The sequence below is a fragment of the Lichenostomus cassidix genome, chromosome 1Aa (genome assembly GCF_008360975.1).
Source record: "Lichenostomus cassidix isolate B80296 chromosome 1Aa, HeHo_3.0, whole genome shotgun sequence".
NCBI classification, from domain to species: domain Eukaryota; kingdom Metazoa; phylum Chordata; class Aves; order Passeriformes; family Meliphagidae; genus Lichenostomus; species Lichenostomus cassidix.
The window spans coordinates 11,774,960-11,797,970 of NC_139480.1; the positions used below are offsets into that span (position 1 = coordinate 11,774,960).

The following is a 23,011-nucleotide window of genomic DNA, read 5'->3' on the forward strand; positions in this document are numbered from 1 at the left end:
CAAACCACTCTATGGTTCTGTGATCTGCCTTTTGCTGTGCTCCACAGGTAACATATTCTTCACAGGCTGGGAGGACAACTGGCCAATGCCATAACTTGAATAATTTTATTACAAACAACCAACACTCATATGCAGGTGACTTGAAGAAACAAAAAAACCAAAACCCAACAACAACAAAACACAACTACTTTGACTGCACAAGCTTTACTCCTTAAACTCCAGAAGTTACATAAAAATTGACTGGGCTTTTTCTCATTTTTGCTTCCTCCTAACAACCCCAAGGATCTAAATGAAACAAAAATTAGGTAAAAGTTTAGAAGAAAGATGGCCACTCAGCAGCATTTCTCTTGCCCTGTGTCAGTGGAACCCATCCACTAGATGTCAGTGTCCTCTTGGGCAGAGCAAAACCTTGGATCCCAGTGGAAATAGGGCAGCTGGCAGTCCTTGGTTATCAGCCCAACTGCACAGGAGGAAATTCTTATAAAGCATCCCTGGGCCACAACAGAAGCAGCCACTAACAGCAGCATTTGTGGGAGAGAGACAAAGAGCAAATATAAAGTCCTAGAAACAAGGCTTAGCCAACAGGGTTAAGAAGCTCATGACAAAGAACTCTTTTGCAAAATATTACTAATTAAAAGAACAGCACATTTTTCAATAGGATGCTGAACATGGTTGTTAAAAACACTGAAAGTTAAAGACATTTCTGTTTCCTGCTTCCTGAAATACCCCAAAACAATAACCAACGATTTTGGACAAAAAACCCAAAGAAGACACAAGAACAGGTTCTACCTCTATTAAAACACAAATCAGGCTTAAAGAGGCTTAGACTTATAAGCAATATTGTAAGTTATTACAGCACAATGTGAAATCCTGTGTGATAGGCATGAAAAACCACACCCTAAATAAAGGGCAGAGCTGAAGTCAAAGTTCAGGCACATTAAGTGCCTGCTGTCAGAAGAAATGAGTAGGTCTTTCTATTCACCTGCACTACATCTAGATATCAAGGCAAACTGGAAGTTTTGAATAGAATATATCAGTTGGAAGAGACCTAAAATTATCATCTAGTCCAGCTGCCTGACCTCTTCAAGGGCGTCTAAATTTGAGTCTAAAAGGAGAATACTGATATAAAAGGATTCTTGACTACAGAACCATATCCTTGTAAACTAATGCCACCTCTACAAATTATGTTGGGCTGATGGGCAAGGGCATGCCAGAGGGGAAGCAGCATCATGCATTACAAAAGCAGACAGACAAACAAGGAAGATGAGGAAAAGCAAGCCAAGTTTTTGTAATATATCTCAATGCACCCAGGATTGTATGAAACCTATACAATCAAGGAAATTATTACTATAGTGGTAGCACACACAAGAAACTTCTTGGTTCTTGTGGAGGAGACTGGGAAGGCTATGAAGTCGAAAAATAAGAAATTAAGTATTTCAGAGCGGTACGAAGTAGAGGTTCCTTTCTTTTTGAAGATATTGGATCAATTTCCCAGAGAATCTTTCACTTGACCCCCCCCACCAAGAAAAACACCTTGAAGCCAATTTGAGCAAGCACAGGACCTGGCTAAAGACACATCCTGAAGAACCACTTATAATTACTGCACACTTACATCTGTTATTCCTGTCAGACAGGAAAAGGCTAAAAAAAAAAAAAAATATCACCACAACTTTTTCCTTTAGAAATAGGAACTTTAAGAAAAAAAAAAAAGAAGAAAGAAAATGAGGAAGCTGAATGAAAGGAAATTACACCTAAAAAAGTAAAACATTTGCAAGCAGTCCAGGGCCTGTTGAAACATGCCAGGTAGCAGTACCTGGCGCTGTCCTGACCAGGGATGGGTTCTGTTGTCCTGTGCTCATGAACCTGCTGCTGCTGTGGACACAGTCTGAGCTTCTACTCAGAATCTGCCATTGAGAAAGACTGGGAAGATGGCTCCGTTTCATTCCTGACATTCTCACAGTTATCTACCAGTCACAATAAAGTACTAGACTAGCTGCACATTTGATTTCACACATTGCATTGTTTTAATACACTGAAGAAACTGAAAAGTGTCACATGATCCTAAAATTTATCTCCTTATCTTCCTCCACCATTACTAATACACCTACTGCACCTAATACACCTAATGCACAGCAGATTGCATTGCACTCTCTGGAAAGGATGAAAAAATAATCTCATTCTTGTTAATTGTTTTCTCCCAACCACCACAACTGCAGTTATGATCACTTGAACTGCTCATTTTTTAAAACCAAGTTATTTTTAAGGGACTGTCCATCTTCTACTCAGATCCTTTTTGCCCAAGCAAGTCTCACAGTTTTACACTTTTGCTCTTACGCTGCAAATCCAAAGAAATCTCAAGAAAATTGCCCTCAATACGGAAATAACTCTAGGTTTTATTTCCCATGTGCATATATGCCCTAAAATAACACTGCGCTTGCTGGTCCATCTCTTTCCAAGATAATTGTTTTGATAATTTTAATGAACAAGTAGATCTTGAGAACAGCAAAAAAAGGCAACAAGGGGAACATCCTGGCCAAATTCCAACCTTCACCATTTCCTGTAAGCCTTATTTACATCATGTCTTCATCCACATTGGTTGATCACATACAGTTGTACTCAGCACCAACATAACTGATCTGTAGGTTCAACTACTTCTTTCCCAGTTATGAATATACCTATTGTACCATGTGTAGCAGATTCTAATTTCAACAGAAGAAAAAAAAAACCAAAAACATACACACCCAAAAAATAAAAATGTTTAGAATATTTTGAGATCCTTTCCAGGCAGCATAAGACAATCACATTCATATTATGCTATTGTACCAAACACCTCAACTATTAATATTCAACTAATTTACTGTGTTCAAGTAACAAACCCATCACATCAGCATACAAGTAGCCTTTACAAAGCAATACTTCTTTCATGGATTCTGATCTCACTGTTATTTTCACTAATTATGTACCTAAATGTTTAGATACCATCCAAACCCTCTAAATTACAACTGCTAAAGGGTTAGTGAACTTGAATGGAAATCACAGGTTTCTTACTTTAAGAAATCATCCAAAAACAAAAAGAAAAAGCAGCTAAAGTAGATTCTAGGCTTTTCTATCTTGTAGAGAATAGCAAGTTACCCCTCTGGATGCAATTCTAAGGCATACTTCAGATTTTAAAGAAGTTTCCCTCTAGCTAAAACCGTAAATGCATAAACCGCTATTTATCTGCTTCCTTCCATCATATATTGCAGAAGCTAACAAATGGAATACAGGAAAGACAGGTTTTGATGATCTACATGACTATAAGATAAGGACAGAGGGCTTTCTTTCTTTATAACTTTGGTATTCTTTAAGTTTGGTATGAGCCCTGCTTCATTAATGCAAGTCTGTTCAGCTTCTGATACAATTAAGTAACATGAGGACAGAGTTCCATCCCCACCCCTGCAGACAAGGGTCAGCTGGTTTGTTTTTCCTGTACCAGAGGCAATTGTTAACAGCAACGACAACAGCTACTTATATATTGAGATTTTCTCTGTTGCATCAAGTTTTAATAGTTTCTCACCTCTTAGCTTTTTACTCCAATTCTGTTGCTTTAATCTTATTTCCTAAGCCACTAATCTCCTTTATTGTGATTCCTTCCTCATCTCAGAGCAAATGCTGTCTGTACACTAACTTGCAATGGACACTGGCTTCAGCCCACATTTACCCATCATGGAAAAGGAAAGCTGCTCAGCGTTCTGTCAAGTATTCCTCTTTTCTCTGCTTACACATACATTAAAAAAAATTCTGAGCTGTGGTCAAATTCACATTCTAATTCGGGAAAACCAGAACCTACTACAGCAAAACCACAGAATTATCAATGTGACTTTGTGAGACACTGTCAGTGGACACTCCGGAAGAGCAGCAGCCGCTGGATTGGCATCACAAAGCCCCGCTGCCTGCAGAGACCAGAGTCAAGCCTTGCTCGAGTGCAAAATACTGGTGACAGCTCCTGGCACAAGCAGAACTTCTTGCATATTTTTACTGTCTCTTTCAACTCAGTACATTGCTCAATGTACATTACTCATGGAGAGAGCAGCAGGCTGCCAACCTGCACACAAATAGGCCATGAACACCTCTCCCGGTTTAGCTTGCTAAAACACGATGGAATCTCCACAAACTCCTCTTTTTGAACAGCTTTCTCCCAACCTATACTCTTCTCTGCTGCCTTGTCCATCAAAACGTTGTTTTACCACCCTCCCTGAAGAAATATACACTTTATAGCATTTTACTAAGTACTGAACTTACATTTCCATTATCTAAAAGCATAACTATGTGTCATTTCTCCAATTTTAAATTTCCAAGTTTGAGAAACTGCTCATCACAGCTCTTCAGAATAACAAAATAAGTAGATAAAATACAGGAAATGAGGAAAGTTGCATTACCAAAGTTACTTCCTCCAATCTATCAAAGCCACTCTCAGAAAAGGTTAGATAAGGAAGAATGGAATCTAAAATTTCACCAAGAAAGATAGCAAATACTAAACCAAAGTGGGAGTTCCTTTTTTATACAAAAGAAACAAAAAAAAACCCAAACCAAATTAAAAAATAAAAACAACCAACTAAAAACAAACCAACAAAAGACAAAACAAACAAACAAAAAAAAAACCAACTGGAAAAAATTAAGGTATATAGCACTAAACAGCTTAAAAGGAACAAGTTGCATTGCTGCTTACAACCATGAAAACTATGTGACTGGCTTTTCAGTGTGGAAACAGATGTGCCCTTAGCCAGAAAAAACCCAAACCTCTAAATTCCTACAGATGTTGAGGACTGCCTATTGCAGTGTTTCTAGCGAGAAAATAGGCTAGACAGTGCATGAAATTTGGACTGGGGAGAAACAATGACCCTTTCCAAACACCAGAACTCCCTATACTTACAAAAAGGATAATTATTTAGGCACAGTTAAGTAGGACTCAAACTCAAAGTGCCTCAATCTTGTTTTCCCTTAATGGAAGTGGCAGCATTCGAAACAAGGTATGGATATACTTTTAAAAGACCTCAATTAATTTTCAAGACATGGGTTAAATTCAATCTCAATCCCTGTATGTGCTGCTGCAGTTTGACTTTAAGGAACAGTAGCATTTTTCTAAAGCAATACCCTCTTTAATCATTACATTGTGACTTCTCTTAAAGGCTACCTTCCCCTCATTCCCAGTTTCTAGCATTGTACATCAGTATTCCACACCAGCACAGCTATTAATGCTAATAAGCTCAGACAGGAATACACGTTTGTTCTAAAGAGACAGTAACTGCATGACAAGTAATAGGATGAGACATACAGGATTGCTAAGTCCTGGCTTTAAAATGCAAAATACAGAAATACATACTCTACAGCCAAAGTGAATCAATTCACAGGAGCAGTGAAGTATCACAATGTCTTATCAGGATGCAAGTGCTTCTTACAGATGCATTATGGTGAATAGCACAGGATGTGAGCACGCTCAAGTACACCACTTACTAGAGGATTGCATCCTGGCCCCAGTGGAAGCTGCACTGCTATTCCCTCTGAATACTGACTGCATTCCTTGTGGCTGTCAGGACTCAATATTTATTTCTAAATACTCAAATTAGGCTTCAGTCTCCATGAATTTCTGTAATAACCAAGCTGGCACAACAGCTCAACACTACAGTTCCTCTTTTGAGGACAGGGATCCATAAACAGTATTACCTGGTCCAGTACAAACCCTGAAATATTACTCCTGGTGAAATGAACAAACCATAACAGGAAAATTCATAAGACACTGCATGATGATTCTCAAAGACCATTTAAACCAGTCTGGTTAAATCTCATTGTCCACAGTCATTAAAACACAGTGACTATCAGAGCCAGGTAAAATTTATAAATTTAACTTTCTCTTTCAGAGGGTAACAAGGTCAACAAAATGGGTGGCTATGCTACTTTGTTCTGTATTAAAAACCAAGATTTAAACAGACCAGCCAGTTCTACTTCGACCATTGAATCTAGAAAAGACAAAAACCCCACGCATACACAGTGATCCTGCAATACTCACACAGCCTAAAAGGGTGCCAAACTATACTCTAGACAATCATTTACCTTCAGTTCATCAAATCCACGACAACCTGTATAAAGCTAATGCTTGTTCTGAAGAGCTTCTAGTCTAGAAGTGAGGCAAAGTTGAAGAAGTATATGAAACTTACTCACATGGTTTTCCATTCATCATGCACTGGCTTCTGTCATCCAAAACCAGTAAAAATCAAAGGCTTTAAAAAAATAAGGAAATCATTCTAGAAGCCCAGGGATAAGGTAGCACAAACACAGGAGTAAAGGTGAGAGCAAAAATAAAAAAAAAAAAAAATAAAATCCAACCACAACATAAAGAGAAGAGCAAAATGAAAATTAAACATTCAAGACAGATCAGAGTTGATATGGATCAAAAATACATCTTGCAATTAGCATAAGATCTGACAGAAGTACTATGCCCAGTACAAAACTACACACTTCGTAGGATAATTCAACAACTAACTGACATAAATACAGAATTCCTGAAGGATATCTTGTTTATATAATATCCAGAAACTAGATCCAATAAGCTAAAGACAAATCAAAGACAGGAGTATGAATACAAAAGGAAGCTCACATGAGTAAGCATTTCTATTATTTTTTCTGCAAAAATCCTTCCTCCATGGCCTTTGAGATACCCTTAAAATACAGAACTCACCTTGCATAACCAAAGTTACCCAACTTACTTCTGGAGGTTTTCTCAAGACCAGCTTGTTAATTAAAGTATTCTATGTAACTTTGCACACAATATGACAATCATATACCCACTAAGTCTACCAACCACAGGAAGGAGAAAAGGTTGGGATCTCCACCCAAACAGATCTGCAGTTCCAGCATATGAAGTTGGTAAGTTACTGTAGTGGGCTGACCCTGGCTGGTGCCAGGTGCCCTCCAAAGCCACGCTAACCTTCCCTTCTGCAACTGAATGGGGAGAGAAAAATACAATGAAAGGCTCATGAGTTGAGATAGGACAGAGAGAGATCACTCACTGATGGCCATCACAGGCAAACAAGATTCTACTTTGGGATATTGAGTTTATTACCAACAAATAATGAAAAGTAAAACAAATATTAAAAAAAAACCAAAACATCTTTCCTTCACACCTCCCAGAAGTGCTGCCACCATCACTGATGGGCTCAGCCTTGGCCAGCACTGGGTCCATCTTGGAGCTGCTGGCATTTGCTCTGTTGGATGTGGGGGAAGCTTCTGGAGGCTTCTCAGAGAAGCCACCCCTGTAGCTCTCACCCTCTACCAAAACCTGGCCATGCAAAACCAAACCAGCCACATTCCCATAAGAAGAACATTCCACCCTCTCAGTTGTCACCAGTAAACACCAGATTCCAGTACCACACTAACAAGAATCTGTTAGCAGAGAAAGGAGAGGGAAAAAACCAAGACAGTAAATAAATATTTTCTGCTTTATCACTTATCTTATTCAGGTGCTCCATGCAAACTATGGAAACTGATGCAAACACCACCAGTACATAATCTGGGAAACTTCTGACTTCAGCATCAAGTTCTGGAGGTTTTAAAGTGGTAAATAATATTTATGTATTTCTGACAATGGCCCAATAAAATCTAAAGCACACGGCATTCAAAGAATAGAAGAAACTCATTTTTGCATTTACGTACAAAAGCCACTCCATTCCCTGATATGCCCTACAAGATCCTTTACCTGGCAAAAGGTCATGGTCATTTTTAGTTCAAAAAGTACTGTCTCTAGAAATAAATCAGTTCACTACCTATTTATAACCTTTCACTGAATTCCTTTATTGCTGCCTTGCTGCTTTTCTCATTTCTAAATGTATCCTGGCCTCACATACACTTAATATATCTGGAAGATACCTTTCTCCTTAAGACCAAAAAACATAATTATTAAGGTTTTTATATCCACATACTTTTCACTGGATGATCATATAGCCTTACTGTACCAGACAGGGAACACTTTTTCTATGCATACAGGAAGGGAAGCCCATTATGTATGCTGTAAGGCTGGAGAAACAGGATGCTGGCTTCATTTTCACACAATCACCAATTTAAACAGTGCTAATGCTTTTTAAATTGCCATGCCAGAAAGACATGTTACTACAGCTTTGCACCAAAAATACTACAGTGTTTAATCATGTATAAGGTACCAAATGCAAGCTCACATTCAGGCTATTCCATTTGAGAAGTAGTTATGGAATTAGCTGGCATTTTAGAAGGAAATATTCTTTCCCTTTAGGAAATCACATTGATTTATGGCAACAGCTTGCTGACTTTGGGATACATACATTTTTTCATGTTATTGGTCTCTCATTTTAAATAATTTATCAACAGGCTACAGATTTCTGTAATTTGTAAAAAATACAACTAGGTTTCTCTGCCCCAGTTTCACCTGCGCTTTTCAGAACAACAAAAATAGGAAGTTGACATCTTAGATAATTTGCAAGCTGCATTTTCACCACAAAAGGGAAAAGAAATGACAGCTCACATTTCATCATCTTAATCAAAATATTAACAAAATACAGGGCACCAGTTGAAGAAGCAACTGTGGCAGTGTTACTACAGAATGCCAGGGCAATTTCCACAGCAGTTCTGTGGAACAGCCTCTGGAAAAGTTCTTCTGTTTATAAGGAAAATATAAAAGGTTCTGATAGGGTTTAACCTGCAGGTTAATAACAACTTATTTCAGAGCATTCCGTTTGAAAAGCAGACTCATGTCCAAAGCTTTAAGTGCCTGTGCAGCACTTAAAGCACTTCTGTAGCAAAGAGCTGACAAAGGAAACAATGTATATTTCTCCCTTCTGGGCCTTAGCGCTCCTGAAGCAGAAATAACAGAAAAATAAAGCATCTACAAAAACATCCAATTTCTTCACTAAAGCAAATTCCAGTGAGTGCCTGTAGTATTTTCCAAGTCCCTTCTACCTGCCTAAAATCAGTCATTTTTCTCCAGTAACATTTACATACAGTTCCCTATATGTCCATTAACATCACAGTTCTGTTTACGTAATCTCAAAGAAAATGAGTTAAAATAAATTTTACAGTATAATTTGGTAATAATAAAAATCCACAGTTTTGTACAACCATCTAAACTACTAAAATTGAAATCTTAGAAGTAACTGTTGAATACTTAGAGCTATCTGGGGCCATTCACAGTATCTAAGAGATTATTTCCTTCCTTTAGCAGTTTGTGCAATGGGGGTGCTGCCCTATAGGCAATTTATAATTGATTCAACTCTGCAGGAATTCTCAGTTTCTTGAAGCAGTTCAACTAACCTATATATGCCCTTCCCTCCAGAACAGTGTTTCATTTTCCAGCTTTATTTTCAGGTAAATGTTTCCCTTGAGTACTCCTACTGGACAACAGTATTCATTTCAATTAACAATTACCTATTTGCTAAACTTATCAGAATATACATGAGGAAGTAAGTAATAACAAAAGCATAGCTTCCAGTTGTAATCCTGCTTCCCATACATGAAGGTAAGGACATAAGTAGACAATAAAGGAAGAATTAAGACATTTTCTGCATGTGTTAAAACAGTAAAAAAAAAAGCTATGCACTGCAAATATGCAGGACATGATACATTTACCACTGAGCCATCTCCATAATTTATTTTACTCACACACAGAGCATCCAGTCATCAGCTTCCAACCCAATATATCCACAGCCTAAGTGCAGTGCACTATTCCTATCACTTGTTCTTCTCTGTCTGTTCTGCTTTTTATATTAATTGATCTCTCTGTTTTGTGCAGTGAGACAACTGGCCAACTAATCCAGTAAGAACATTTGTCTAAGTAGGAAGCTATACCCAAGTACCACAAATGCTACCAGGACATTTGAGGAAAAAATGACTGTTCCATCACAGGGTTATGCATTACAGAGTCAAACACAGTCAAATAAGAAGTGAAACATTTAGGACAGAGTAGAACACTATTCAGGCTTCTCAAGAGCAGTGCAGTCCCCACAGTGATCACTCATTTAAACGTGATGCATAATCTACACTGACAAGTCCTCTGAACACTTGGACAGGAAACCCACGAAACATCCTTTCAGTTTGGAACCCAGTTGTTCAAAGATAGCTGTGTCCTCCAAGAACTATCAGGAGAACAAAAATAATGCCATACTATCACAGTGGAAGACAAGACATATTTAAAAATACAATCAACAATAGAAAACAATATGAAAATCCTAGACCAGGCCCCTGAGACTCTCAAATGTGACAAGTAGTTGGAAATCATGCCAGTAAGACCAGGAAAAACGTGCATGAACCAGAACCTAGAACTAGTCTAGCTCAGCACAAGAAATGAACTTCTCATCCATGATATTGACCCTAAAGTAAATATGAAAGATAGCAAGGATAGCAACAATAGCAGAGGTGCTGACTGCCCAACCTCAAGAAAAGCAGGAACATAAGACATCACTCATGTACTGTATTCCTTTCAGTCTCCCTTCGACTGTATTAGCTGCCCAGAGGAACAAGCCTTGGCCCCTTGCTTCCTCTGCAGCCCTGCTGCACAGCTGAAAGATGGTCATTTACCTCTCCAGACCCCCAAAAACCCCACTCTCACTGATCCACACAGAAACTGTGTTTCCCGTGCTCACCAAGAGTACAAAACATCTGTGTGTTTTCAGAAGAAAAACAAAAAGCAGATGTCATCCACAAGAGGCAGACAAGACAGCAGGACAAATGCAGCAAGATGTAAAATTGTTCAAGAGAACACCACTGTACTCTGACCTTAGAAAAACATACCAAACTACACCTTACAAGGCTACATGAAAAGGAAGTTAACATTAAAAAGTTTGTTTAAAAATGATGAGTTCAGTGTCATAACTAAACGAAAGAGATTAAAGCAGTAGATACATTCTTTAAAGCAATATGATTTTAACTAAGTTAACCTCTCCTTAGAGACTGATGCTTTCCAACCCGTGACTAGACACCAAAAATCATAGCAAAGATCAGGCAATTAAAACTAATAAATTTCAATAATGTTTAAGAATCAAGGCCTGCTCTCCAACATGTAAAAAATGAAGCATATAGCCCTTCTGCCAAAAAGGAAGGAACACAAGCTATATGGATACCCTTAACAACTTAGCAACTGTGCTAAGATTTCTCCAAATCATGGCAAATTAAAAGCTGAACAATCCAACCAATCCATACAGCACTTAAAATTTTCAGTCTACTCATGAAGTTGCCCTTGGCACATTTGTAACACTAGGCAATTCAGTTTTTTCTGCAGAACTAAGGGAGCTCAGAAGTAAAACTAATATAGAAAATTAACTGTCAGAAGCATTATGGTAGAATTTCCTTTAAAATTATTGATGCCTCCTTACAGAAATCTGAATGAATGAATGAATGAAGCATGTTTCTTTATTTGCTTTTGTTCCTAATGACATGTGTAGCCCATGAAGCAACAACATTCATAGCTCCAGCCCTCTCAGATATTTTCCCCCATTGAAGTAACTGCCTTGCTACTTTTTAGAGCTGATAATTCAATTCTTCTAGGTTTTACTTTCACAAGACACTTCCATTAGGACAATATTGCCTTTAAGTCTCCCCATAAATTAACCAATAAAATTACCTTTTAAAGAATTTAATAGTATTGGTTGGTAGGAGGACAGTTAGGAGCAAAAAATAGGTCAACTGAACTAGGCCATCCATTTATACATCTATTTATTTGGTACCTTTTGGGAAACATTTTTCTGTGCTTGATCTTTTTAGCTGTGTAAGAATTTTCTAAAGCTGATGACAAAAGGGTAGCTAGAACAAGGCCCTCAGGGACACAAGCTGTAACTTTTCTATGCAAACTTCAGTGACTGAAACATCCTGACACCAGTATTCAGAGATACTTTAAAACAAGTTTCCAACCCAGAATGACAATCCTAAAGCCTCACAGCCTTGACTGTGCTCTTCTGCTCTTACAACTCTTTCCTTACCTTGCTGCACTCTCAACTTCCCTAGTAAACCTACTGGCTTTGCACTTGTACTGTCTCATCAATATTGGATCTGAACACCATCTGGTTTCTTAAAGATGCAAAGGCATTCCAGACAGAACTCCAACAATACAGCCACTCTGGTGCTCCAGGTTCTGGATCAAACACTCCGCAGCCATACCACAGTGCTCCCCTTTCATAAATACATTCTGATTGCTCAAATTTGAACAAATAATTCACAAGTTTATATTAGCAAGTTCTTTTGTCAGATGAAGCAGGAAAACAGAGAGCTTAATGTCTCTGCAACATTCACATGGTAGTTAAGAGAAATAGAAATGCATGTCCATGCATCATTTAGGGCAAACACTCACAGCTGAAGGAAAACACCAGGATGCAAACACTGCACTTCCTAAAGGCACAAAGAGCTCCTGCTCTACCTAATTAATTTGTGCTTTACTCAGTTCCTTATCTAACCTTTAACACTGATGCCTCTCCCTAAATGAAGGCTGTTTTATAAGACCGAGAAAAAGCCATCATCTACTTTCTGATTTCAGTTCTAGAAATGCATATCCAAGGTACTGCTATAGTTTCACCTTTTCCCAACACTAAGAAATGCATTACTATTTTCTCTATGCCAAAAAGTCCTTTGTACTAAGCATACTACAGTAAAACTGTAGCAGTACACAATGCAAAATCCACAAATCTTAAATAGTACCAGTGAATAAGATAAAACACAATTTCTGCTCATTATAAAGCAATGGCTTTAGCAGATTAATATAGACGCCTCAGACTTCTGTTGTACTTATGATCAACAAATGTATACACATTAGGTAATCTCAATATCTGCTTAACTCTCCCTGCTTGCAGAGCTGATAACTTATATTTAGCTATGACAGCATCAAGGAAAAACACCCTGAGCCTATTGCATTTTTAAAGTAAATTGCATGCAATCCAAACCAGCACCAAAGGCTCTAGGGTTGATGAACTATGGTCACACAAGGCATATCCATATTCAGTTATCTACTGATATCTATCTGTATACACATGTATGACTAAATACAGCAAAAGGTGCTGTAGAATTGAGATAAGAATAAAAACAATGTATCTTACATGCTATTTAAATTATTTGGAGTGCATGTAGTATGCCATGAGGTGCAAGTTCAACATTACCATTTGTTCCTCCTGAACAATTTTTCAACATTCCGCAAAATCCATACACAACCCTTTATTCCATGGGAACAGTAGACTTACACACTGCTGTCTTTGGAAAATGAGCAAACAGAACTTATTACCACACAAGCTATTTGACACAACCCAGAGCATTGCCTAACTGACTTGGTTTAGTTCCATGTGCCTGAAAGAACTGCAATTTTAGGCAGGGTTTTCAAGTTCTTATACCCCAGGGTCACTACAGCAGCTTTGTGGCTGTATTCAACTGCCTGTATGAAAATTCAGAATGGCATCTTTGAAGCAACAGAAACAGTACTCATTTCCTCAGAAGGGGACAGAAGAGTTGAATATTTAAATTGAATGATTGCTCATGTAAAATTGTATTTTTGTATTACGTTTAATGAATAGTATTTCACAAAATTTCAGAAGCCTCTGAAGTTTGGGTTCACTGAAATGACTATTCAGTCACATTGCTCCAACAAGATTTAGTCTAGGTAAAAGAAGCTTTATGAAGGGCCTCGATGACTATAACCACACACACTGAAGTAATATATTGGTGTGTGCCCCCCACATACAAATTAACAGCATCTAGCTGAAATACAGTTAAAGGAAACAAAACTTTAAAAATACATTTACACGCAAATTTAAGCATAATATGTAAGGTGACTACTAACAGATCCATTACTTAACCCTGAAATGATAAAAATGCACAAGGCATATCCAAAGTGACAGTTGCCTATGACCTATTAACACATTGCTAAGAGCAGTTTCTCATAACTGATCAGCTGTACAACACTTTTGGGTCATTTTCTCCAAGGCAATTACTCTTTCTTTAGGGAAAGAGCACTTTAGGGAAAATAAATGCTCCAAACAGTTGATGTTTTTTCAAAAGAACCCAATCTACAAGAATTCCATACAAACCTGTGCTTACACAAATTAAATCTTGGTTTTGAAATTTCAAGAAACAGTTTACCATCTACTTGATTCTACCAAAGTGTTTTTCCCAGTTTAACCTTTACAAATACAAATGATTTCACTTGAAAAGACAGCATGCATTTTATAAAATATATGACAAAGGATTAGTGCTTCTAACTATGTATTACAAACATTAAACTCATTGAATAGATACTAGAAAACATCACATCCAAAAATGTCTATACAGTGGGATGTTAAAAAAAATAGAGATAGAAAAAAAAGATAAAAGTTTTACAAATTTCCAGATTATATGCCTCCCTTATAAATTTGAAAGCTACATTCACAGATACTCAAGAGGTGCACTAATAGTATTTGAATCAGAAAGGCTTATGCAAATACACATTAATACACAGAGAGGGTTTTAAGAGGGGCATTTCTGAAGTGCTACAGTTGAATACAGTATTTCTGATATCCCTAATGCTGTTCCAGAACCAGAACACAATCTATGTCATGACCAGTCATTATGTGGATTTTCACTATGTAACTTAGTAGTTTTAATCAGTGATTTAGTATAGTGTAGATTGTTAATTCATTTTAAGCACTTCATGTCAATTCACTTTAGGCATTTTAGAAATTGTGCTTTTTCCTGAAAAACAAAAACATCAAAAAACAAAACAAAGACAAAACCCTCAAAAAATGCAGAAAGCAAGTTTTATAACATCTGGTGTAGCACTTCCTATGATCAGCTACATTTTATCCTTACAAGTCAAGCACATTCCATCTCCCATTTTTTTAAATAGCATTTTCACCAAACAATCAGTCAGAAGTGCTTAAATGTAAAAATATGAAAAATAAAACCAACAAGAGGTTAAAAGTATAGAAACAAATTTTTTTACTGTTTCAAATCAGACCTATTCAAGTTCCCTTTCACACTTCAGAAAACAGCACCTTGAGTATTTTACTGTCTCCAAACCTAAAAGTTTCAGCTTAGACAGACTGAGCAGAACACAGACACACAACATTCAGTTGAGTTAGTTACCTGTGCCCTCTTGAATGAAAGGTATAAAGAGACATGTGACTAGGTGTAATGAAGATGGTTAAAAAAATCATTGTTATTTAGACAGGATCATTTTGACACCACTACCTCCAAGCTGCAGCTGAGGGTCTCCTACACAGTACCCCATCACAAAAGAACACTCTCAGCCCTCCACTGTGTTCCATGACAACAGCTTAGCCAGATATATAAAACTCAAAAGATGAAACAAGACCGTTATATAACACAAAACAATTGAAATATAATATCTGATTTTGAAAGTAAAGCTTCACACTATTCATATTTCAGTTCTCCTATAACAATGGCAACCTACATTAAACAAAATAAGTGAGTGTCAGAATGCTTTTGTCATATCACATTAGAAAAAATGTAGTGTGAATTGTGGGTAAATTAAAATAAAAAAATAAATCAACAAATAATATCTATCGAGGTCTTTCTAAATTCTAGAATCTAGAAAAGCTGTTTTCTTTTCTTCCATATGGAACTTTGACTTCCAACCCTTGTTTGACGTAAGACACATGTTCATTACAAAAAAAAAAAAATCAGAACCTAGACCACTCTGGTTATATTCATACAGCATGAAACACCAAGAGGAAGTAATCTATACTTATTTCCCTCTGCCCAAATCACAGTGTCAGCAAAAACCCAGGAAAAAGTATACTCCTGGATGTACTGCAACTATAGCAGCAAAATCCTAACCTACATTATTTTAGGAAGAAGCCCACTTGTCCCCATATCCACATATATATGATTACTGGCAAGGCATACAGACATGTCTGTCCTGTTTTCAAACTATCCACTTCATTTAATCCTAATTGAGCACACCCAGAATACTGAAATGATCTACTAAATCCTGCTTACTTCCTAGTGCAAACCAATTACCTACATTTGATTTCCAGTAACTGGAAATTTGCTACTGGTGCCCAGATTACAGAATTTATCTTGTTATCAGGGGGGAGGTGGGGAGGCAGTGGTGGAGTGGGTAATAATCAACTTTCCACCTTCCAAGCGGAAGTTGTTTCCAGGTATGTCAATGGCATTATTAAATTGCAGCCTTAGTCATCTACACTCTGGACTTTCAAGAGCAATCAGCCAGGCTTATCAACCTACCTGTGCACACCTCTAGCTTCTCTACCTCTCCTCCATCACTCCCTGGCACCCATCACATAATTTTAGTTCATTCACTCAGGCCTATATACAACTCTCTAAGCTTACTACTCAACACATTCAAAGGTAATAAAGACCTAAAGGCAAAGAACCGTTTTCATTTGCACTCACCCACTATTCCATTTGTATTTTAGATTCCATTTTGACTTGGAAATGAAGCGATGAGTAACAGCAATTCCTATCTACAAACTTGCCACTGTTTAACAGCCACAGTACATCCTGCACTTAAATGAGGAAACAACTTCTTCCCTTCTCACCCCTCAAAAAATATCTACTAATTCTTTAAGTAAACAGAATACTGAAACTTATATCCCACTCACCACTCTTCTCCCTTTTCAGTAATTGCAAAAAGGACCTAAGACAGCCAAATATACCCTAAAACACATACCTCAAAAACCCCCAAATACTCCAATACATTGATTATGAAAAAAAAAATTAAAAATCAGCAATTATGATTCTTGTCACCACACTAATCTGTGTCTGCTTTCCTAGACAAAGGTGAATATTAGAGCTGAAGATCAGCATCCTAGTTTCCTGGTTCTCCTTTAATTTCCAATACAAAAATCAAATACGAATTTTTTAAATACAAAGTGTTAAGAGGACAAAAGAAATTTTGAACACAATTAACACTCTTTCAGGTAATACATCTTTCTCCTGAAATGTCTTGCCCTTTAGTTCCTATAAATCTGTTTTCCAGTTTTTACCAGGATTCCCTTTTCTTGCTGCTACAGGAAAGCATGGGAAAACTCACTGCCTATACAGTTGAAAGCTATGGAAACAACACGCTGTCAAATAGAGAAATTGGAACAAAATGTGTTTTTCCATACAGAGGTGCCCCTGCTTCAAAGAAAGAATGATAAAAATATGTATTGTATGCAATTTTTCTACAACAAAGCTAAAACATCAACGTATTTATGAGATATGAAATGGTGGAAGCGAGTCAGAGGATCTAGAACAAAGTACTTGACATAAAGGTCATTAATAATGTCCCGCATTTTGCACTAGTCTAGGCCAGCCTTTCTGTAAAGTACATATAATTTACATGAACAAGACGGACTCACCAGTACAAGGCAAGATGTCAATTAGCGTTAAATAGCAATTACATTACTAAAACTATGACTTGATGAAAAGCTTCTGTCAAGTTCTATAACCTTTAAGCGCTCCTGTGAAGATTTAGAAGGGTCCTATCTCTGCAATGCCGTTCTTCATTTCACACATTGCTCTCTTCCTTTCCCACACGCTCAGATGTTTCAGCAGCATACTTTTAGTATTTGCAAAATCCTGCCCAAAGAGCGTGGCCGATTTCCCACGGGCTCCCTCCCCACCCTGGATGAACTCGTTACTTCCCAAAGTCCACTTCCTCTTCCACCCCTGGACCTGCCAGCGCTCCCAACGCCCCTCCGCCTTGCGCAACATCCGCGGCCTCCTCCCCACATTTCAGACGAGCTCCGATGCGACACTTACATTGAGATTTTTTTTTTTTTTGTTCCCAGGCCACTAGCACAGACTGACAGCTTAAAGGGCTAACGATGTGCTTTTAATCCCAAAGCGCGACGCGTAATAAAACGAGCTACAAAGACAGATACGGAGGGCACTCACCTGCCCTCTTTCAGCTCTTCTGGGAGTCAAACTGCATTTTGATATTAAGTATTTAAATTATATTGAAAAGTGCCAGCAACATCTGCCCAATAAACATTATTGTTCTCAGCTCAAACCACCAATTCAAAAGATAAAACTCCCGAGATATTGTACCAGCCCGATTAAACAGCTAAAATAAACCAGGAAAAGCACTAATTCTCCAATAGACATTTCCTCCGAGCGCACACGTTAACCAAAGGCTGACGGTGAACTGATCTGGAAGGAAGAAAGGACGAGGGATACAGGCAGGGCTGCGATGGGGGATGGGAGCGAAGGGAGATGTTAGGGAAGGGAAGATGAATATTCCTCCAAGGACTGTCAATACATTTAACACATCTCCTCGGAAAGAAGAGAAATCTCAAGCAGGCAGCTACAGGGGCAGATAAAAGGGGAAGGAGGAAAGGAGTGCCCGATTATCCCCAGCTGACATCACACACGGCAACCCTGCAGAAAAGGGGCTGCAAGGGCGAGGAAGCGCTCACAGCCCCCCCGAGCCGCCTCTGTCCCCTTTATGCGCTCAGGGAAGCAGCGGGGCGGGCGGACGAGGAGCCTCCCGGTTCATTTTGCAAGAGCCGCTCACCCCCAGCTCCCCGGAGCGGGGAAGGGCCGGGGCCGCGGTGACAAACCTCCCGGGGCTGCGGGGCAGGAAGGAGGCTGCGAACCCAGGCGGACACTCTCCCTCCCCCCGCCGAGCTCCGGAGCGGCGGTGGGCACGGGGAGCCGGCCGAGCCCCGGGGCACACAATAGCAGGTCACCCCCGGGGATGCGCCGCTCGCCCGCCCGGCAGCCCCTGGCCGGCGGGGGATGGGGAAGGGGCTGCGGGTCACCCCCCGCCCCGGGGCGGCAGGAGCCTCGCCCGCCCCGCCCGCGCCGCCGCCCCTCACCATGAAGTCGCTGGCGAAGTTGTCCTCCCCATTGTGGTCCGTGTCCTTCATGGCCTGGACTCGCTTAATGAATTTCCTCAGGATCTCCTCCTGGCTCATCCTGCCCCGCCGGCCGCTCGGCGGAGCGGGAGCCCCGGCCGCCCGCCCGCTCTCCGCCCGGAGACCCCTCCGCCGCACGACCCGTCACCCGGCTGCCTTCCTTCCCTTCCCTGCCTCCTCTCCCCCGCCCGGGCCTGCCCGCGGCCTGCTGGCTCCGCTCCCGCCCCGCTCACGGCCGCCCGGCCGCCCGCTCCATCCTCCCCTCCCTCCGCCCGACCCTCCCTGGAGCGCCGACACGGACACGACACGGTCCCTCCTCCTCGCCCCCCGCGCACGCGCGGCGCCCGCCCCGCCCGCTTCCCTGCGCCCCGCCCCGCCCCGGTGCCGCTCCGCGCCCATTGGCTCTCCCGACCGCCGTCTCGTCCTATTGGCGGCCGCGCACGCCAATCACCGGCGGGCCGGGCCCCGAGGGAGTGCTCGCTGCTGTGTGCGCCTCACCCCGCTCAGCCGGCTTCCCCCCCCCCGTTTCCCGTGGATGGGACCGCCCGAAGGGCGCCTCATGGAGCGCTGGAAGGGACCACTTGGCGCGCGGGGGGGAGGCTGAGCGCAGCGGAGCGCGGTTTCCCCGGGCTGGAGCACAATGGGCGGCGGTGGGTGCCCGCGGCGCCGCGCCGGGAGGCAGCGGCATGTCGGGACATGTAGTCGCGACAGCACCGCGTCCCGGGGCTGCGGGAGTGGGGGATCACGCCGCGTCCCACTGAGACGCCCGGATCAGAAGGGTCCCGCCCCCGGTGGGAAGCCCCCAGCATGGGAAGTGCCGGGGGTCCCTGCGCTGGCCGTGCGGAGGCACAGCGGTGGCCAACGCCGGGCAGAGGGAAGATGGCGGGGCGGGACGGGACGGGACGGGCGCGGACACCTGGCCGGGGACCGCTCCTCGCGTATTTCTATGTATGTATGTTAAGTATATGCATATGTGTGTGCGCGTTTGTATATTAAGTATATATATATATGTAAATGTATATTCTTCATGAAGTGTATGTGTGTATATATATGTGTGTACATATATATAGATAGATAGATATACATAGATATATATGCTTAATAAAAATGTCCGCAGGCGGAGCTGAGTCATGGAGTGCCGGGGAAGGTGCCCGCGGGCTCCGGGCTGCTGCCGGGCGGGGACAATGTCCCGCACCCCTCGGAGCCGCGGCGGGAGCGCTCAGGGACCCCGCGCCTTCCTATTTTAAACAGAACTGAAAATCTCTGCCTTACGTCGTGTTGGATGATTTGGCAATGTGCTATTTCATTATTTATTTTATCGGAAAAAGTTAAACTTTTTCATGTTTGGTGTCCTGATAACATTTATAACTTCTGCTTCAGCAAAGCAAAGCAATTGTAGAGGTGTGCGTATTTATAGCCTTACAGCTTAGTAAATGTTCTAAGTGAAGTCTTCTGAAGTATAGTTTTATTGGTGAAGAACTACACAGCCTGGAGTGATGCAGTTGACCCAATAAAACTTTGTCACACAGGCAGATAATAAAGGTGCATGCCAAGAAGCATAACCCGGCTAAGTCACTCCTACCAAATCACCCATTCTCTACTGCTCATTCCCTGCCACGGGAGCGTGTGGCGCTTGCAGTCACACAAACACAACCCTTTGTCGGACAGGACATGGAGCTGCCTTAAGGGAACTCAGCTGCAATATAAATCCACAGAAAATTGGTATGTTCTCAGATAATTCCCATAATCTGGCTTTGTTACCAAAAGAAACTTACAAAAAGCTTGGTCTTCCTGTGTTGGTGTAAGATATTCCTGTCTTAGAAGGCTGCCTAAGAATACCACATCCACACCAGAACTAGTACAGTGGCACATTACCACACTCAGCCCAATTCAGTGCCCACCACCTCACCGTCTTCCTAGTGGGGGCAAGTTTTGAAATATGGCGTAGGACCCTGAACTGTAGCTGCTGCTGCATGGACACACGTTCCCTTCTTCTGCATCTGCTGCAGACACAGTCATCTCTGGCAGAGGGGTAGGCAGGAAAATTGAGAGGCTTGGCATTTTCACATGGACTTGCTGCAGACTTCAGCATCTTATAAAAGGGTTGGGGTTTTTAGCTGTTGATGTTCATCAACTAATATACAGCAGACATAAGGACACATGAAGGAGCTGAGAAAAGGCATCAGTTCTGTGCTGAGGTTTAGTGAAGCCTGAACACTCCACACAAGCACATCAGCCGTCAAAGCTCAGTCTCCTCTCCATGTCCGTTGCGCCAGCTTCCACAATAAGCTAATCAGTTTGCCCCAAAAAGCCACAAGGATACCTGCTTTTCTTGTTTTAATCCCTCTCTTCCTTCTCCCTTTCCTTCTCCAAGTCTCCTTTTCTACAATAGGAAAAAGCAGCTTCAAAGGGAAATACAGAAATGAGAGATCATCAGACAGTTTTTCCATGTCACCTTGCTGGATTTCCATCTGCTTGGGAAGGTTGCTGTTTACTCAGCAGTTGAACTGGCAAACCTGCTCCCAGTGCCAGATGGCAGGTAACTTCAAAAAAGTGATACTTGGGACTAAGCAACCAATTAATGAAGTCTTGAATGTTATATGGTTTTCTTCATTTATTCACACAACCGAGTTATAGAGTAGGAAAAGAAAGATCATGATAAATCTGATATCGCTATTGCCTGACATGGAAAGAACCCAGTTGTCAGTCTGGCCTCATTCATAATCTGTCACTGAACTGTAATAAACTGTTGTAAACCAGCAAGTGTAACAGTGGCCTTTCATTTGGGTTAACTGATAAGAAGGTTATTCAGTCTCAGAAGACAAAAAAGCCCATGAACTAGACATGTCTCACTAGTCAAAACAAAGGTGTATCCACAAAACAAAGAAATTAGGAATAAGGTGGAGAACCGTACCTGACATTGTGTGCATGTGCAAGTGTACCTGTATCTGTGAGAGCTGCCACAGTCCTGAGGAGAAAAAAATAGCACCAGTTTTTTCTCCCACAGCCCTGCAAATGCTGCGTGAAGCTGTCTCATCTCTGTGCTATGAACAGACACCTAAAGCCTAAGCAGCAAAAACGGCATTTTAACTAAGACTTTTGATCTGAGGCTCAAACTGCCTGGGTTAACCCCAAACATCTGACCAATGCAGCGTGTGTGCATGAGTGCTTATTTGTGTAGCTGTACAAGAGGGGCGGAAAAATAGACACACAGTGTGAATTACTCATCCTATAGATAGAACAGGAAGTTTCAACCCAAACCTGTAGAAGAAAATTGTAGTTGTGTCTTAACAATTCACAAATACGGTCCTTGAAGAAAAGCAAGTAGTTCACCTACAGCTTCTCTGCTATAATCTAATTTTGCCTTGCTGTGCACTACTCCAGCTGCTGCAGGGAAGGAAGACAGTTTTTTCTGTTCCAGGGTGGCTTCTCATGTTCCCCCAAGGTAAACATGGTGTAAATTAGTAAATGGGCTTCCTGGCCTGCATACCATGGTGCTGCCCAGTCAATGGGTGGGACTACCACACATCCCACTTTACCAACCTTCAGAGGTTTCCCCCAAGCTGAGATGGAGCACAGGCTCACCTCAAAGCTGTTTGGCTTCAATGCCTCTGTGGCTTGGAGCTGTGTTCAAAACCCAGCACATATCTACCCAAAAGTGTGCTGCAGAAAGAAATTAAAGAACCAGCGTGGGAGGGAAGGTTGAAAGAACCCTACAGCTCTGAGTATGGGCATCACCTCCTATGGTTTTAATTTCTCCTTTGTGCAGCAAAACAAGACCTTGTGTATTCCTTGTGATTTTGCATGACTACATTACAATGATCACTCACTTTGTCACCAGTTGCTTCTCCCCTTTGCAATAATCTGCAGACTCTTATACTTCCACTATTTGAAGTAATGCAAAAGAACCATAATGCACCATAACACTTTATGGTGTTGTATAATTGATAATGTAATACTGAAATTATACTTAAATTATGATCAATATATCTTATACATGAAACCTCAAGTAATTTTATCTGTACTGGGTGTCTGAAAAGTTTTTGTAGTCAAAATTATTTAGGATAAAAAATAGATGTTAGCATTCATAGATTTCAAAATAACACTCCTGAAGTATATTTTAAGTGCAGTTAGTTGGAAGTTTTCTAAAAATGTGGTGTTTGAACGGAAAA

General features: G+C 40.8%; 2 protein-coding genes across 5 annotated transcripts in view; one reads left to right on the top strand and one right to left on the bottom strand.

Annotated features, from left to right (window-relative positions):
* PTPN12 (protein tyrosine phosphatase non-receptor type 12) overlaps nucleotides 1-19,118 on the bottom strand; it is a 69,196-nt gene extending 50,078 nt beyond the window's left edge. For 2 of the 4 annotated variants that reach the window (XM_085040045.1, XM_085040035.1), the window contains exon 1: nucleotides 18,801-19,118. In XM_085040045.1, coding sequence (XP_084896171.1) covers nucleotides 18,801-18,899 — 99 coding nt within the window. In that variant the 5' untranslated portion in view covers nucleotides 18,900-19,118. The remainder of the gene's footprint in view (nucleotides 1-18,800) is intronic. The other 2 variants (XM_085040026.1, XM_085040018.1) reach the window with 1 other exon arrangement.
* A 222-nt stretch (nucleotides 19,119-19,340) lies between these two features.
* On the top strand, nucleotides 19,341-21,602 carry LOC146443161 (uncharacterized). The gene is made up of 2 exons (XM_085040070.1): nucleotides 19,341-19,787; nucleotides 20,369-21,602. Exons 1-2 carry the CDS (start codon nucleotides 19,480-19,482, stop codon nucleotides 20,523-20,525), a joined length of 465 nt encoding a protein of 154 aa, XP_084896196.1. The 5' UTR covers nucleotides 19,341-19,479; the 3' UTR covers nucleotides 20,526-21,602.
* The last annotated feature ends 1,409 nt before the right edge of the window (nucleotides 21,603-23,011 follow it).